The 18,248-nt window shown below is 40.3% G+C and overlaps 1 protein-coding gene across 1 annotated transcript in view; it reads left to right on the forward strand.

Moving 5' to 3' along the window:
* PCID2 (PCI domain containing 2) overlaps positions 1 to 18,248 on the forward strand; it is a 40,423-nt gene that overhangs the window by 4,506 nt on the left and 17,669 nt on the right. The window contains exons 2-4 of the mRNA XM_075563401.1: positions 9,879 to 9,968; positions 12,152 to 12,225; positions 14,852 to 14,917. Of these exons, the coding sequence (XP_075419516.1) occupies positions 9,879 to 9,968; positions 12,152 to 12,225; positions 14,852 to 14,917 (230 nt within the window). The remainder of the gene's footprint in view (positions 1 to 9,878; positions 9,969 to 12,151; positions 12,226 to 14,851; positions 14,918 to 18,248) is intronic.

Raw genomic sequence — 18,248 nt, forward strand, 5'->3', positions numbered from 1 at the left:
ACCATATGATCCAGCTGACCCAATGGTGCTAGAGGTGTCAGTTGTAGATAAAGATGCAGTGTGGAGTCTTTGGCAGACCCCTATTGGTGAATCACAGCATAGACCATTGGGATTTTGGAGTAAAGTCTTGCCATCCCCTGCGAACAACTACTCCCCCTTTGAAAAACAGCTGTTGGCCTGTTACTGGGCCTTGGTGGAGACTGAACGCCTCACCATGGGCCACCAAGTCACCATGAGGCCTGAACTACCCATCATGAATTGGGTATTGTCTAACCCACGTAATCATAAAGTTGGACGTGCGCAGCAACACTCCATTGTTAAATGGAAGTGGTATATATGAGATCGGGCCAAAGCAGGACCTGAAGGAACAAGTAAGCTGCATAAAGAAGTGGCCCAAATGCCAACAGTCTCCACTCCTGTCACATTGCCTCCTTTCTCCCAGTCTGCACCTATGGCCTCCTGGGGAGTTCCTTACCATACTTTAAGTGAAGACCAAAAAAGTCATGCTTGGTTTACGGATTGCTTGGCATGATATGCAGGTGCCACTCGTAAGTGGACAGCAGCAGCACTACAGCCCCTTTCTGGGATCTCCCTAAAGGACAGTGGTGAAGGGAAATCTTCCCAATGGGCAGAACTTCGAGCAGTGCACCTGGCCGTTCAGTTTGCATATAAGGAAAAATGGCCAGATGTGAGATTATGTACTGATTAATGGGCTGTGGCTAATGGCTTGGCTGGATGGTCAGGGAATTGGAAGGACCATGATTGGAAAATTGGTGACAAGGAGGTGTGGGGAAGAGGTATGTGGATAGACCTCTCTGAATGGGCCAAGAAAGTAAAGTTAATTGTATCTCACGTGAACGCTCACCAAAGGATTACCTCTGAAGAGGAGGACTTTAATAATCAAGTGGATAAGATGACACGCGCTGTGGAGACTGATCCTCCTCTTTCCTCTGCCACCCGTTATCGCCCAATGGGCACATGAACAAAGTGCACATGGCGGCAGGGATGGAGGTTATGCATGGGCACAGCAACATGGACTTCCACTCACCAAGGCTGACTTGGCCACTGCTGAGTGTCCATTTGCCAGCAACAGAAACCAACATTAAGTCCAAGATATGGGACAATTCCTCAGGGAGATCAACCAGCAACTTGGTGGCAAGTTGTTTACATAGGACCACTTCTATCATGGAGGGGACAGCGTTTTGTTCTTACTGGAATAGACACCTACTCTGGATATGGATTTGCCTTCCCTGCACGTGATGCTTCTGCCAAAACTATTCGCGGACTTACAGAATGCCTCATCCACCGGCATGACATCCCACATAGCATTGCTTCAGATCAGGGAACTCACTTTACAGCAAATACATTGTGGCAATGGGCCCATTCCCATGGAATCCACTGGTCGTATCATGTTCCTCATCATCCTGAAGCTGCCGGCTTGATGAAACGATGGAATGGGCTCCTAAAGACACAATTACGGCGCCAACTAGGTGGCAACAACTTGCAGGGCTGGGGCAGTGTTCTCCAGGAAGCTGTATACGCTCTAAACCAGCGGCCAATATATGGTGCTGTGTCTCCAATAGCCAGAATTCATGGGTCCAGGAACCAAGGGGTGGAAGCTGGAGTGGCACCACTCACTATTACTCCTAGTGATCCCCTTGCAGCATTTTTGCTTCCTATCCCAGCAACCCTGTGTTCCTCAGGCCTGGAGGTCCTGGTCCCGAAGAAAGGAACTCTCCCACATGGAAACACAGCACGGATTCCACTGAACTGGCAGCTGAGAATGCCCCTGGGCACTTTGGGCTTCTCATGCCTTTGGATCAACAGATCAGGAAGAGTGTCACTGTACTAAGTGGTGTGATTGATCCTGATTACCAAGGAGAAATTGAACTGGTACTACATAATGGAGGTAAAGAAGAATATGTCTGGAATCCAGGAGATCCCATAGGCCAACTCTTAGTGTTACCACGCACTGTTATTAAAGTAAATGGTAAGTTGCAGCAACCCAATCCTAACAGGACTTATAATGACCCAGGCCCCTCAGGAATGAATGTCTGGGTCACCCCGCCAGGCCAAAAACCACAGCCTGCTGAGGGCAAAGGTAATACAGAATGGGTAGCAGTAGAAGGAAGTTCTACCTATCAATTACGACCACGTGATAAGTTGCAAAAGCGAGGCTTGTAATTGTCCATGTATTTTCTTTGTATGTGATTATTGCATATATATTTCCTTTGTTCAAGTATGTTATATCAGATATAATTTGACTCAGTGTGTTTTCATTTATATGTATGATGATTGATGATAAGTATAAGTGTGATTTCATTAATATCTGGAAATTATATAAGTATGTGTTGGTAAAGAATTGTGTACAGGTGCCAGGCTGGCAAGGGGTGGATTGCTATAGTTTATTGTGCCAGCCTGGCCGATAAACACAAGTAGGATTAACTGAAGGGCAGAGGGATAAATGGCTCGGTGAGCCTCACCTTGGTTATTCTGTGCCTCAGTTTAAAGGGATACACTACCTGTGGGATGCCTAGCCTGTGGACTGTGTCGCTGTAAGTTGAGGTCCCTTTAAGCCCACACGATTGGAATGTTCATCTCTGGAGCTGGGGACCGACAGTTGATGACAGTTGGGGACCTGCCTTGCTGTTTGCTGCCTCGGTATATATAGCCCAGCTCTCTCTACAGAAGGGGACTGGCACCTGGCAGCTCTCAAAACTTGAAGGACTGCTAGTGTCTCACTGCTTTATAATTTAACTGTTAATTTCTTGTATTATCTATCTGTTTATTATTTAACGGTTTATTTCTCAAATTATATATCTATCTTTAAAAATACATTTATATATAATTACTAGCAATCTGGTTTGTCTCTCTAGAGAACCCTGTCCAATACAAACCCCAACAGTACCATGTAAGAAAAAAATATCTACTTCCATTCCCTCCTAAACAGTTTTATTCGGTTCAAAGGACCCTGGTGGCATAGTGGATTACACGTTGGTTTGCTCACCACCACTTTGAACCCACCAGTCACTCCACCGGAGAAGGAAGGTTTCCTGCACCCCAGAAGATTTACAGCTTCAGAAACCCACGAGGGCAATTGTATTTGACCTTGTTGGTTTGCTGAGCCTGGAGCAACTCGATGGCAGTGCATTTTGTTGTTTTTAGTTCCTCTAAAATATGAGGTTGCTGTGAATCAGAATAGATTTGATGGTAATTAGCAACAACATTTTGCTTATCCATACCTCTGTTACTGGACCCTTGGGTGCTGGCAGACCCAGAATTACTGTGTCACAGGCATGGGACCTTATTATTCACAGTATAGCAGGCAGCATGAGCTTCTACATGTTTGCATTGGCTCATCTTGGCCCCAAAGCATTAAGAGTGAAGCTGGCTAGAATGGGTGCCGGTACACACATCCAGGAGAGAAACACTGAACTTGAGGAATCCACCAATTTTAGGAAACAGTAAGCAAGCACTTGCTTTATGTGTGTGGAACACATGTAACGGTATTTGCCTGTCCCGTACTGTTTGCATGCATATCTCAGTGACATCACTTCTCAGCATCTCGGTAACTCTCGTGACTTCCTTTTCTAATAGATGCCACCATGAACAGAAACTCAGTGCCCTCAGCAGTCGTTCTCCTTCCCCCCTCCCTCCCACCCGGGATAACCAGGCATAAGCTTTTGCTTGTTAGGTATTTGCCTATTTTATATAAGTGGACTTACAGGGTAGTTATCCTTTTGTGACTGACAGCTCCATCATGGGTATGTTTTTGTTTTTAACTTTTTTTGTGAATTAGGTGGGGGTTTACATTTCTGCTTTTATTTTTGTATTCAGCAACTATCTACCCCCCCATAGCTTTCCCTGTCTCCCCCTGTGGATATTAGATGTTATCTTCCCCTTCACCTAAGTTAGCACCTCTCTGCTCTCAAGCTCAGTGCATCCCATCTCCTCCCTCCCTCCCTTCCTCTCCAGCTAACTATCAAAGCCTGTTTCTTTTGATTGGAAATCTTTATCTTGAATTTTTTGTTTATAACAGTGGTCTCATACAATATTTGTCTTTTTGTGATTGACAAATTTCACTCAGCATAATACCCTCCAACTCCATCCATGTCACGAGGTGCTTCACAGTTTCTTCATTCTTTAGCAATGAATAGTATTCCATTGTGTATGTGTACCAAAGTTTATCCCTTCTTTCACTAATGGCCTGTGGGTTGTTTCCATTTCTTTGCTCTTGTGAATAGTGCCCAGCATGATAATTTCATGATTCATCCATGTTATAACATGTCATACGACTTAATTTCTCTTTATGGTTGAGTAAGTTCAAAGAATCCTGGTCGCACAGCATTTAAACACTCAGCTGCTAGCGGAAAGGTCAATGATTCACCTTCAGCAGCTGCTCTATTGGAGGAACTTATGGCTGCCTGCTCTCATAAAGAAATTGCTTTGATAAGACTAGCCATTTGTTCTGCAACCCCTACCAAATGATTATATGGGGCCATGCAAATAAGGGGTAGAGGACTCTTAACTAGAACATTGGCCAGTTGTGCCATTCCTTTTGGGTATCAGAGCGCCATCTCAGAAGCAGGAACAGAATCCTGGGAGCAGCGGGCAGGAACAGCCGCCAGTGGAGCACATGTGAGATCCCAGGCAAGTGACAGAGACTGCATCCCAGAGACTGAGACAGAGCAGGGGAGCCACACTGCGAGACCGTGAGGCAGAGTGGCAGCTGGGCATCTTGGCCCATAGAGGCAGAGGCCAAGCCACTGCGTAATGGTGTGGCTGAGGGCCAGAGAAAGACTTAACTGCTGACTGAGGAGAGGTGCTACTGTGGGGCCCAAACTGCTTCCTTGATGCTTTATGGAGATTACTTGTGATAGACTGTTAACTTCTCTTATAACCAACCCCTCACAATCCTGAGTTCTGTGTGACACTGAATTATGTGTTGCAATGAATTAGCGAATCCACTCAGAGATGAAAAGTACAATGGGTGGGATGGTTGGTATCCGAATAGAGCACAAAGGGATGGAGAATGGAGGCACATCTGACCTCTGCCTTGAGGCAGTTGGCCTTGGGCTGGTGTGGAGTTGGATTCTCCCTACTGCAGCCTGACAAGGTCAGGCATGGCCTCCATGCCATTTCCTCCCAGCCTAGAAACCCAAGGAGCCAGAAGCAGCTAAGGGATTATTTAATATTCTATTGTATATGAGGAAATTTCAAAAAGGTTGCCAAGAAATTCTATTATCTTTCAATTCCATTTTTCTGCAACCTTTTTGAAGCCCTATGTGAGATATTTTGTTATTTGTTATTCATTTATTGATGGATGTTTAGGTTGTTTCTATCTTTGGATATTTCTGTACCCTTCTTTTAAAAAATAATAGGGATATTTTTCTTTTTTAATACCATGTCAAGCTTGTTCCGCTTCTGGCCCCTGAGGATTCCTCAAATGGATTTCAGTGACTTGTTCCTTTTCATCTAGGCTTTCTTTTTTCAAGAAAGCATATTTTGGTGTAATGTGGTAGTTGCATAATCTGTTGTCAACTTGAGACTTGAGTGAAGGGGTGAAGTGTAGCCTGTCAAGTCGCAGATTGATGACCTCATTTGGAGCTGCTAGGGAGATAGCTAGCTGGAGGTGGGAAACTCTCACACACTCCCTGCAAGACATTTCCTTTGACAAGCCATGGGGAGCTATGCTGAGAGAGCCAGAGCCCCGGAGCTGGAGGAGCCACGTGGAAACCCTCACCAGCGCTGAGATGCTTCTACCACCACTAGATACAAGACTTTCCACCCACTGGCCTGTGATCTTCTTGCATTCAACATCATTGCATGTGTCTGAAGAGGAATTTATAGACTGGTATCAGATTTATGGACTTGACTGGGCTGGGATGGTTTCTCAATTTTCAATTGCTCTTTTATATGAAGCTCTTTCTCATACACATAAGCATGTCTCCCTAGATTTGTTTCTCTAGTCAACCTGGACTAACAAATATATATATATATATATATATATATATATATATATATATATATATATATATATATATATATATATATAAAAAAGAAAACCTGGACCAAGCATCCAAAGCCCATTGCCATGGTGTCAGTTCTAACACATACTACTGGAGCTCAGAGAAGAACTGCTCCATAGGGTTTCCAAGGCTATAATTTTTTACAGACACAGACGGCAATAGAAGGAACAGTAACCCAGGTGAGAATCACTCCTTAAATCCATCAACTGCCTACACTAGCCCAAAACTGATTCCGAAGGCTGGGATGGGCATGAAAAAAGGGCGAGTGGAAACTTTGGAGTCCAGCAATGCTGCTATAGTTAAGGATTGCAACACCATGAACAAAATGTATAAATTATGGCATGGGACGCTGATTTGTTCTGAAGTTTCATTACAATAAAATGGGTTTTTTGTTTGTTTGTTTAAATTACAGCCTAGGAAACCTCTGAGGGAGAGAGCTCTATTTTGTCACATATCACTATGAGTCAGAGCTGACCCTGTGACACAACAAAATGAAGGCAAAAGATTGATACATCTGTCCAGTAGTTCATTGCACACCAACTTCTGTTCCTTACATATCTTGAAAGCAGGATTGTTTTTGCCTCGATTATATCTGGGATGCTTCGCCAAACTTGATAGCCAGCTCAATCCACTTTATTCAGGATTGAGCTTGCTTTCCAGAGAATAGTCACTCATGTTTTCATCCTTTTCCCAAGATTTGAAAAAGTCAATACGTTAGTCTGGGTTGACTAGAGAAATAAATTAATAGATACTTGTGTATAAGAGAGAACTTTATATCAAAGAGTAATTGTATATTAAGAAAACATCCCAGTTCAGTCTAGGTCAAGTCCATAAGTCTGATAATTGGTCCATATGTCTGATACCAATCTAGAAATTCCTCTTCAGACTTCACACAACACATGTAATGAAAGATCACAGGCCAATGGGTGGAACGTCTTGTGGATCCAGTGGTGATGAAAGCATCTCAGCATTGGCTCCTCCAGCTCCAGGCCCTTGGTTCCATTAGCGTAGATCCATGTGGCTTGTCAACAAGAAGACGAAGCAGAGTGGGGTCTGGCCACCAGTGAGTTATTTATCTCTAGAGCCTCCTAATGAAGTCATCAAGCTGTGACCTTATTGACAGGCTAGACTCCACCCCTTCACTCTTAATAGTCTCAAATTGAAACCAGATTATGTAACTATCACAGTAAAAAATTATGTAAAACTACAGAAGTGTACCTTTTTTTATGAACCTGTGCTACATAAAAGAAAACCAGCTCAAAGCTATGCTTGCACCCTGATAGCAAATAATGGGTGCACTTTACCATCTGACACAACAGAGTTTAAGAACAATTGATGACGTAGGATAGTAGTTTCCAAGGAACATAGTTAATCAGCCCTTCAAAGTCCCTAGAAATCTACATTTTTAATTGGACTCCCAGATGACTCTTGGTTGGTTTTGATTTAAAGTGTGTCCTGGGAAGTCAGTGTCTGCTTCTTGTGTGTCAGATCAGATATACAGTAAGGTTAAATTTGTCATATAGCTGAGCCTAAATAATTTTTGTACAAAAAGTGTTAATACATACTTGTAGTGAAGTAAACATGCTTGGCATGGCTTTTCTTTAAATAGAAAAGCTTGGGCTTAGAACTCCCACCAAGTGATTGAGCAGAAGAGTGCAAATAAGGTGTGGTCAAGTTTTGCCAAGTGAGCCATTTCAGAAGCAAGACCTGAGAATGTGGCCAGCAGAAAGAAGTGAAGTGTATCCGATCCCTATGTGGAAAAGTGGCAGTGGCTGCAGCATGGAGATTGTGAGAGCGGTGATGGACTTGCCAGCTCACGGAAGCAGTGAGGCTGAGTGCCTTCTGAAGGAGGCTTGCTTGCACCAAAGGAGCTCTGAAACACTTGGTGAGCAGGGCAGAGACCGAAGGACTGCGTGGCCGAGAAGCTGAAGACCAGAGAGACATGCCTGCCAATAAGGTTCAAAGAGAAGCTGCAGATAAAAAGACTGTCTCCTTAAGGTTTTTAGATCCTGACTTGAACCTGTTAGTTTCCCTAATAAACCCCATAATCATATTTTCTGCGAGTTCTGAGTAGCTGTTGCAGTGGATTGATTATCTAATCCAGCAGAGAAGTAGAGTGCTGTGGGAGGGATGATTGGTGCTAGAAGAGGAAGAAAGATGGAGGGGAGGTGGTAAATCTGATCATTCCCACTTGGGGCTGGTGTTGAGAGTTGGACTCTCTTGTGTAGTCAGATGTCAGATAGGGTCCCCAAGCCATTTCATCAACACCTAAGCACAGAGCTTTCAAAATGAAATCACATATACATAGTTATATTTATAATTGTGCTCAATGATAATGCAAATAATTAATGGCAAATGAATATGTTCCTCAATATAGAACATAGGTTTCTTAACGTATTTGGTCTATAATGCCTTTTTCAGAAACAAACAAAAAAAATTAGTCAGCACTGTCCTGACAATTAAAAGCTTTTGTACTGTAGCCCATAATCCAGGATAAAGTATAGGCATCCCCTTTTGTAGCCCTTCTGGATAATTCCAGCGTCCCCCAGGGAGGTGAAATCACCCACTTTAGGAAAGCACTGATTCAGGGATCTCATTAAACTTCAAAACCTACGAACTACCAACCTTTTAGTCCTTTTCTTTTATTAATTTTTAAATTGTAATATTTTTAGTCCTTTTCTTACACATTATTCTGTATACACATTTTCTGCATCTGAATGGATCCCTGGTTTTTTTAAATTTCATTTTCTATGTGATAATCTTCCCCAAGGAATATCCTTGCTGCTTTGGTGGTTGCATGTCCTAATTGTTGTGTTTATCCTGTGTGGCCCAGGGAACCTCTCACACTGGGCTTCCTTCCACCCAACACGTGGCTTGTCGCTGTTCTCATTCTTTTAGTAGTAGCCAAGCGTCCCATTGTATGAGTGTGACATCATTCACTTAGCCGTTCCCAAACTAGGAAAAATGAAATCCACTGCCACCAAATCAGTCCCAACTTACAGCTACCCTATAGACAGAGTTTCCAAGACTGGACTCTTTCTGAGAGTAGGCTGCCACATCTTTCTCCTGCAGAGCCGCGAGTGGGCTCAAATTGCTGACCTAACTCCTGGCCAAGTGTTATAACTAGTAGGGCCCCATTAAACATTCGAAGGTTTCTTTTATTTCACATTTGGGGTGGATGGAAGTATTTTAAATTGTGGATATATGCGATTAAGAGTGGGACTGCTAATTGCAAGGTCTGAGGTTCAAATCTACCCATAGCTGCTTTGGAGAAAGATAAGGCTGTCTGCTTTTACAAATATTTATAGTCTTGGAAACCCTATGGAGCAGTTCTACTCTGTCCAATAGAGTAAATATGCATCAGAATCAATTTGATGGCAATGGGGTAGGTGGTTTTTTAAGTTGATTTTTTTTAAGTTGTGTAAGTGAATTTTCAGTGCCAGTGTTACTACATAAAACTAGAAGAATTCACCTTTAGTAATCAAATAAGTTACTAGTTATTTTGTCTATCATTTTTAAAAAGTAAATAACCTTTCCTTCTAGAAGATCCTATTTTTGAAATTGTAGCTATTCTTTCCTGGCTATCGAGCGTGCCTACTTGTTTTATTTTAATTATTTTTACTGTCAAACTAGAGGAAAGTAAATGTTAATAGTATAACATACTGTTTACATTCTGTTAGAGGAATAGCATGTTTTATTTTCTACTTACCGTATATACGCGAGTATAAGCTGACCCAAATATCAGCAGAGACACCTAATTTTACCACAAAACCGGAATTAAAAATGTGCTGAAAAACTTGGATTATACATGACCATATGTGGTAAGTTTTCCCTTTTCAACTATTTTAGGTGTATGAAGCAATTGACAGCAGAGATGGACGATCCTGTGCAGAGTTGGTGTCTTTTAAGCATCCTCATGTTGCAAACTCACGGCTTCAGGTAAGTGAGAAATCGGTGTACCAGGTCTAATGGGAATTTCAGGACAACCAATGTCTTAAGAGTTTCAATAAGAAGAAAACGAAGATTTTCAATTTCATTAGTAACTTTGCAGCTCTTTTATACTTTAGTAATACCAACTGAATTAAAATGTATGTAGTACCTCCTGTAAGGTGTTAGTTGCTGTCAAGTAGTGAGATATGCAGCGTATATTGCTGTATGTGGTTTTTATAACTACTCTTTGAGGTTAGAAAGGTTACGTAGTCTATCCAAGGTCATACAGCTGACTCCGTCCAGACTTCCCAGTCTTCACAGCCCATGCTGACAGCACTAGACCACAGGCGCCTTCCATTTGTTCTTTAACTCTGCAACAGAACCCAGACTGCTTTCAGTGTTGCAACAGCGCAGCTCAGTAGGTACAACAGGGGCTTGTGTCCCACCGAGCCGGTAGTATTTCCTCTCTGGCTTTTTATGGAAATCCTGTGCCAACACCTGCTCTCAAATGTCTCCCTATCCGTCTGGTCATTTTGGCTAGATCAGGCATAAAATGCTCTCTCTTTGTTTTAGAGGCCACATGATAGCCACACAGCATTTTTTCTTGGGGGGGGGGGAGAAAAATTGATGTTTTATAAAGCCTGATTTCCTTTTTTTTTCTACCATAAAACTAAAGTACATTCTTATTGAGGATCAAACCTTTTTTCATTTGGGTGGTAGAAGCAAGTTGTTTTTCTTTCTTTCAGTTCCCTAGGTAATTCTAATGTATAACCAAATTTGAAGGCTTCGATTTAAATAAAAGTTCATGCCAAACTTGGATAGGTTCAAGTTTTATATTTGGTCAGAATATCATAGATAGTGGTGTGCCCTTCATATTCTATTACTTCAAGTGGAATACAACAGTTTGTCCATTTTTTAATCTAAGGGTGATCCCTTCATTGTAAATTTCCCCATTCCCCTTTCACCATGTAGTTTAACTCAGGACCATTGTGAGAAATTTTTCAGTAGGAATTTTAGAATGGTAGTTTCCTGATCAGTTTTTCTTTCCTCCTACAAAAGTGGCTTCAAAGCTTCATGGAAAAAATTGAATTGAAAGAATAAAAATTTTCCACAAACTTAAAAAATATCCTTTGTTGCATATGTGTAAGTGTGAACACATGCACAATTTATTGTGTTACATGGACTCAATTCTTAAAAAGATTCATTGTACCCTAATCCACTATGAGAGAAAGATAAATACAGATTAAATTTTAGTTACTCTAGGCTGGGACACAAAGAAGAATGCTGCTATTTCTAGGGAGATGATAAAGTGGCTTTGAAATAATGGTTCCTAAAGTAGTCTTTTTTTTCCTGCTCATATTATTTTACTTCTGTATAACATGGCACATAATAGACTGATTCATATTTAATATTGAGAAATATGAACTGCATATAGTACCAGGTCTGTGATAAACAAAACTGTATGGGGGGTACTCCCCCCAAAAAAACAAAATTATGCTAGGCATAGCTTTTGTAGGGCGCATTTTACATTTCCCCCCACTAGGCGAGGATCAAGCAACTCGCTCTGAGTTAGTGCACCCGGTGACAGCTTGGTAAGGTTCTCTCTGGTCACAGTGAATTTTTTCATGAAAGCAGTTTCACTCAAACCTCATTTTTTTGTGACGGCCAATTTAAGAGAACTGCTGTGGGGCTGTGAAACTTGTTTCCTGCTTGGGAACGATGCCGCAGAAACTGTCGTGGTGTTGAACACAGCTTATAAGGACAGCGCTACGGGAAAAACGCAAGTGTGCGAGTGCTTTTCTTGTTTCAAAAAAGGCGAAATGTCGTTTGACAGTAAAGCTCATTCTGTATGTTCGTCAGCTTCCCTGAAGCATGAAAGTGTAATGGAGAGTACTTTGCAGGTTTACAGTAGCTTTGTAAAAAATTTAAATACACAGCTTTGGGGGTAAAAATTCCAGTTTGGGGGTACCCCTTGTATGGGCTTCTAGAGTTATACACAAAAGCAGTGCTTGGTAGTACAAGTACTTGTTAAAGTAATGCATCTCTTAGTTAGAGGTGCTAAGTTTTAAATTATTTAAATTATGATCGTTAACCGTGAAACACATCTCTTTCTGAAACAGGTTTGTCTAAATATTTTAAACACATAGATTATGTGCATAGTATTTATTTTTTTAACTTTTCTTATAAATTAGTTGCCCTCCCCAGAAGAGAAGTGTCAGCAAGTTTTGGAACCCCCTTATGATGAAATGTTTGCAGCTCATTTAAGGTAATTCATTAGTGAGAAAGAAAAGCTTTTGTGGAAATTTCTGAATTTGTAAGAGCTATTATCTTATATGACATGATTGAAGCAGGGACTTACTTGCTTCAGAAACATATAAATGTACATTTGTAATTTAATTTTGGTAAAATCTATTAAAGTATTCCCAAGTTCTAAATACACTATAATTCTAGTAGGTTTTATTTTTTCAATAAAAGCATCATGTATGTTTTTAAAATTAAATATAAAATGTGATTGTGTATCTTATGTACATACACAAAAATATTTCTTAAAATTTAAGGATCGTGTAGTACTATAAAAGTAATCATTTAGCATTTTTCATATGTGGTAAGTAGTCTTATTTAGTTGGCATGGCACCCAACTACTACTTGCTATTATTATGGAAATATTATTAAGCTTACTTACTAAAAAAATAGAGCTGAGTAAAGCAAACAAAATATTGCTTTTTAATATGTATCTTATCTCTAAAGCATGTGTCCATATTAAAAGCTATATATTTAACTCAAAACAAGCACACTGTCATTGAGTAGATGCTGACTCATGGTGATCTTATAGCACAGGGTAGAACTGCCCCTGGATGAGTGAGTTTCTGAGACTGTAGCTGTTTACGGGAGTAGAAAACCCTGTCTTTCTCCCAAAGAGTAGTAGTGGTTTGGAACTGCTGACCTTGTAGTTTAGCATTTAACCACTATGCTACCACAGCTCCTTTATACTTAAGCAGTGTGAAATTTGATTCACCTTCTGCCTGAATTCTAGTGTTGCAGAACAGGTTGGGGTATAGGTGGGGCAAAGTAGGGTATATGTGCAGGACAGCTCATAAAAACTTACACCAGAGGATGTACACTGGTACAGATAGGAACTGGAAATACGGAGAATCCAGGATGGATGATTCCTTCAGGACCAGTGGTGAGAGTGGTGATACTGAGAGGGTGGAAGGAAGGGGGGTGGAAAGGGAAAACCAATTACAAGGATCTACATATAACCTCCTCCCTGGGGGATGAACAACAGAAAAGTGGGTGAAGGGAGACGTCAGACAGTGCAAGATATGACAAAATAATAATTCGTAAGTTATCAAGGGTTCTTGAGGGAGCGGGGAGGGGGGAAAATGAGGAACCTGATGCCAGGGACTTGGGTGGAGAATGGATGTTTTGAGAATGATGAGGGCAACAAATGTATAAATATGCTTTACACAATTGGTATATGTATGGATTGTGATAAGAGTTGTTGGAGCCCCTAATAAAACTATTTTAAAAAATAATTTTTAAGAAAAGGAAAAACTTTATAAGATTTTTTGAAGAGTTGGGAGCACTACTATAATCACTGTAGCAATGAGGGAGCCAGTGATTTTGTAGCACTAAGTAATGTTTAGTGGATGATGAAACTGCCTTATGTTGACATAACCTATTCATGAGTCGGTTAAATTTCACTGCCAGCCCGCTAATATAGTAAGCAGATGTATACTGGACAGTGTTGGTTGTACATAGCGTTGCGATGATTTCGAGTTGACTGGAGGGTACCTTGCAGCAGCATCAATGCATATGAGGGAACGTTAAAAGTATTGCTACCAGATTTCTGCCTCATACGTTCATGGGCTTATTCAAACAAAACATGTTTAAATATGTCTGTAATTAGTGGATGGCTGTAGCCAACTTCTAACAGTAATACACTAATCCTAATAATTCATCTCATTAGGGTCCTTTCCAAAAAGGTGCAGTGAAACCAGGAAAGTTGTACCGGGGATTCTTCTTTCCATTATGGCAACTCAAGTGCTCATTTTGAGGGACACAAGGGCTGCCCTATGGGAATCTTTTTTTTGTCCTATGGGAATTTCATCTGAAAACCTTACCCCATCCAACCTACAACCCTGATCTTGCCCCTTCAGACTTCTTTTTGTTCCTGAAATTCAAGAACATTGAAAAGGAACATTTGAGTCCCTGGAGGATGCCAAACTACCACTTGGATATGTAAATCAAAGAGCATAAAATTAATTGGGGAAGGGTTCGAGCAGTGGTTCTCAACCTTCCTCATGCCGCGACCCTTTAATATAGTTCATGTTGTGGTGACCCCAACCATAAAATTGTTTTCATTGTTAATTCATAACTGTAATTTTGCTACTGATATGAATCGGGCAACTCCTGTGAAAGGGTTGTTTGACCCCCAAAGGGGTTGCAACCCACAGGTTGAGAACTGCTGGGTTGGAAGGATGGAAACACTACTTTTAGAAGTGTAAAGACCTACATCGAGGATGTTGAGAGAAATATTAGCTTCGCATTTTGTTATTTTTGTTTATTAGAGGCCACAAAGATTTTGTATGTATAGTTTTTTACTTACCCTCATATTATTAATAAAACCTCCTGGGACTTGAAAAAATAGTTTCAAAATTTAATGAGGAGGGTTATACCAACCCATTTTAGTTCAAATATTCTTTTGTGTGTTCTTTGTCTTTTTATTCCTTGTCAAGCAGGTAATTCCATCCTTCGTTACATGATCAGTTAGAGAACTGGGGAATTGTGTGACAAAAGTTAGATGTGTGGTTTAAATGTTTTTACTTGTAGGTGCTTGTTGTATAACGATGCTCTCTGACTTGTTCTTCCTTCTCTGGCACTTCTTACAGGTGTACTTACGCAGTGGGGAACCATGATTTCATCGAAGCGTACAAATGCCAGACTGTGATTGTGCAATATCTTTTATAATTTGTTTGAACTGTCTAATGTGTAATAGATGCAATATATTATTTGGAATCTAAAATCTTGAAAGATTGGACCAATTTTTAGCATGTATCTTAAAACTATCATAGTTGCTTAGATAATAAGGTGGATCATTGATTACTCTTAAGGTTTTTATTTAGTTTTGTTATGGAAACAATGATCTTTTATGGTTGTGAGACGTTAGGTATATTTGTGCCAAACCTTTTGGCAGCTGGGCGGTTCTAGCTCCTCAGGAATCTATAGGACAGAGTAGAACTGCCTCAGAGGATTTTCAAGTTTTCAGTCTTTATGAAAACTGGCTGATTAAGTTTCTTTGAAATATCAGAATTTCTAATATTTTGCATAGATGGGCAAGAGTGGACACCGATACATTGTCATTTTTAATGTGTCGTCACTGTTGTTAGATGCCAGAGTCTATGTGGACTCAGCAACCTTGTGTACAACAGAACTCTCCGCTGCCCGGTCCTGCACCATCCTCACGTTTTTCACCATCGTGTTTTTTGTTATAGTCAATGTGTCAATCTAGCTCTTTGAAGATCTTCTAAAAACCTTAAAGAGGTCTATTTGTTATGCTTATCACTTATGGGATATTTTATAGCTATGACTGTAATTAATGAGTGTTCTAAATTTTCAAATGTTAGGCCACAAAAGAACCCTCAGTAAATTTAATAAATCAAGCTATGCTAAAAAGTATCTTCTCTGATCACAATACTATAAAATTAGAAATTAATAATAGGAAGATCAAAAGGGAAAATATCAAATACCTGAAAATTGAATAACACTGTACTCAAAAACTACTGGGTAAAAGATGAAATTTCAAAAAAACCATAAAACTCTTTAATGAGAATTAAAGCACAACATATGAAAACCTTTAGAACACAGTAAAAACAGTGCTCAGTAAGTGATTTATAGCAAGAGACATCAAAAATGGGACAAAGAAAGTCCAAATCAACATCTTAACCCACCATCTCCAAGAACTGCAAAAAGAACAGCAAAATAAGCTTATTGCCAACAGAAGAAATAGTGAAAATTAGAGCAGAAATAAATGAAACAGAAAACAAAAACAACAGAAAGAATCAAGGCTAAAAGTTGTTTCTTTGAATTAATAAAATTTGACAAACCACAATAAAATCACAATAGAACCAACGGGAATGAAAGGAATAGTGGCAGAATAATATGAGGAACTGTACACCAGCAAATTTTAAAACCTAGAAGAAATTGACAAGCTCCGGGACACTGCACTAGTTACCTACACACTACCATGGATTGTTGTAGAACACGAACACAACCATCACACTAGAAGGAATTGATCTGGCCGTTTTAAAATTCCCAGCAAAAATAACTTCCTGTTCATTTTACCAAACATTCAGAGACAATCTGGCACTGATCCTAGTTAAACTATTCCAGAAAAGGATGGAAAACTTCCCGAGTTCAATTTTATGAACTAAACATACCCCTGATAACCAAACTAGGTAGGCAGAGGATAGAAAATTATGGTGCAATATCCCTCATGAACATAGATAAAAAAGTTCTCAGCAAAATCTTAGGGAGTGAAATCCAACGATATATAAAAGCAAAAACATCATGACTAAGTGGGATTTATACCAGGTATACAAGGAGAAGTCAGCATGAGAAAAACAATCATTAAATAACAGGAAAAGAAACATGATCCTATCAGTTGACACAGAAAAGGCATTTGACAACATCCAACACCAATTTCTGATAAAAATAACAAAGTGGGAATAGAGGAGGATGTTCATCAGCATAATCAAGGACATACATACAAAACCAGTGGTTAGCATCACTCTTAGTTGAGAGAAACAAAGCATTCTCCTTGTGAGTGGGAACCAGACAAGGATTCACTATTCTTACTCAAGCTTGTGCTGGGAAGTCTCAACCCAAACAGTCACCACAGGGAAATAAAAGGTATTCAAATTGGCATAGAAGATGTGAAACTCTTACTCCAGATGATATGATCCCATACATAGAAAATCCCAAAGACTGAACAAGAAAATTGTTGGAACTACTGGATATACTCAAGTATAAGCCGACCCAAATATAAGCCAAGGCACCTAATTTTACCACAAAAAAACCGGGGAACTTACTCAAGTATAAGCCTAAGGCAGGAAATTCAGCTACTGGTAAATTTCAAAATAAGAATAGACACCAATAAAATTACATTAGTTGCATCAGTAGGTTAAATGTTTTTGAATAATTATTTCAAAGAGAAGCAGTAAACTAGCTCTGTAGGTGGAGAAGAGGGTCAACAAAAACAATATAGTATCAATAGTAACTTTAAAAGTACAAACGTACAAAAACCTTAGCTCAATCAAGCTGAAACACAAGAGTTAAAATCCTTCAAAACTGGATTCCTCATCATCATCTGTAGGTCCAAACATAGCTTCAGCTTTTGCTGGCATGAGGTTATCAGCACAGACATTGTCATCCTCACTGAGTTCGCATTCATCACCATCACTGCTGTCATTCTCACACAAAGCGCTGTCGTCACTGCCACCCACACAGCATCACTAATGCCACATTTCTTGAAGGCCCGTTGTACCATGTCCTCTGGAATCTCTTCCCAGGCATCACGAGCCCACTCTGCTATCAATTCTATGTCAGGCTTCATCAGATTTCCAACTTTTGCCAGCCGGGCTTGACCAGATGACCATTCATGCCACATCTTTCGCACACGGTTTTTGAAAGGTTTTTTTAAACCCACATCACGGGGCTGCAATACAGATGTAAGCCTACCTGGAATAATGGCCAAAGTAACTTGAGAAGAATTTGCCATGTTTTTTATGTCATCAGATATGTGGGCTCTGAACGTATACCAAACTAGCAATGATAGTGGGTTTTTTGTTTTGTTTTATAAGGCTGCTCCTGGTCGTCAGTTCCAAATTTCTTCCAGCCATTAAAAACAAACAAACATTTTATTGGGGGCTCGTACAATTCTTACCACAATCCATACATACATCCATTGTGTCAAGAACATGTACATTTGTTGGCATCACCATTCTCAAAACATTTATCTTCTACTTGAGCTCTTAATATCTGCTAATCATTTTCCCCCTCCCTCCCTACTCCCCCCTACCTAATGAACCCTTCATCATTCATAAATTATTATTTTGTCATATATTACACTGTCCGACGCCTCCCTCACCTTTTCCTGTCCATCCCCCAGGGAGGAGGCTATATGTAGATTCTTTTAATTGGTTCCCCCTTTCTATCCTACATTCTCTCCGCCCTCCAGGCATCGCGACTCTCACCACTGGTCCTACAGGAGTCGTGTCTTGGATTCCC

Source organism: Tenrec ecaudatus, chromosome 11 (assembly GCF_050624435.1).
Source record: "Tenrec ecaudatus isolate mTenEca1 chromosome 11, mTenEca1.hap1, whole genome shotgun sequence".
Lineage (NCBI taxonomy): Eukaryota > Metazoa > Chordata > Mammalia > Afrosoricida > Tenrecidae > Tenrec > Tenrec ecaudatus.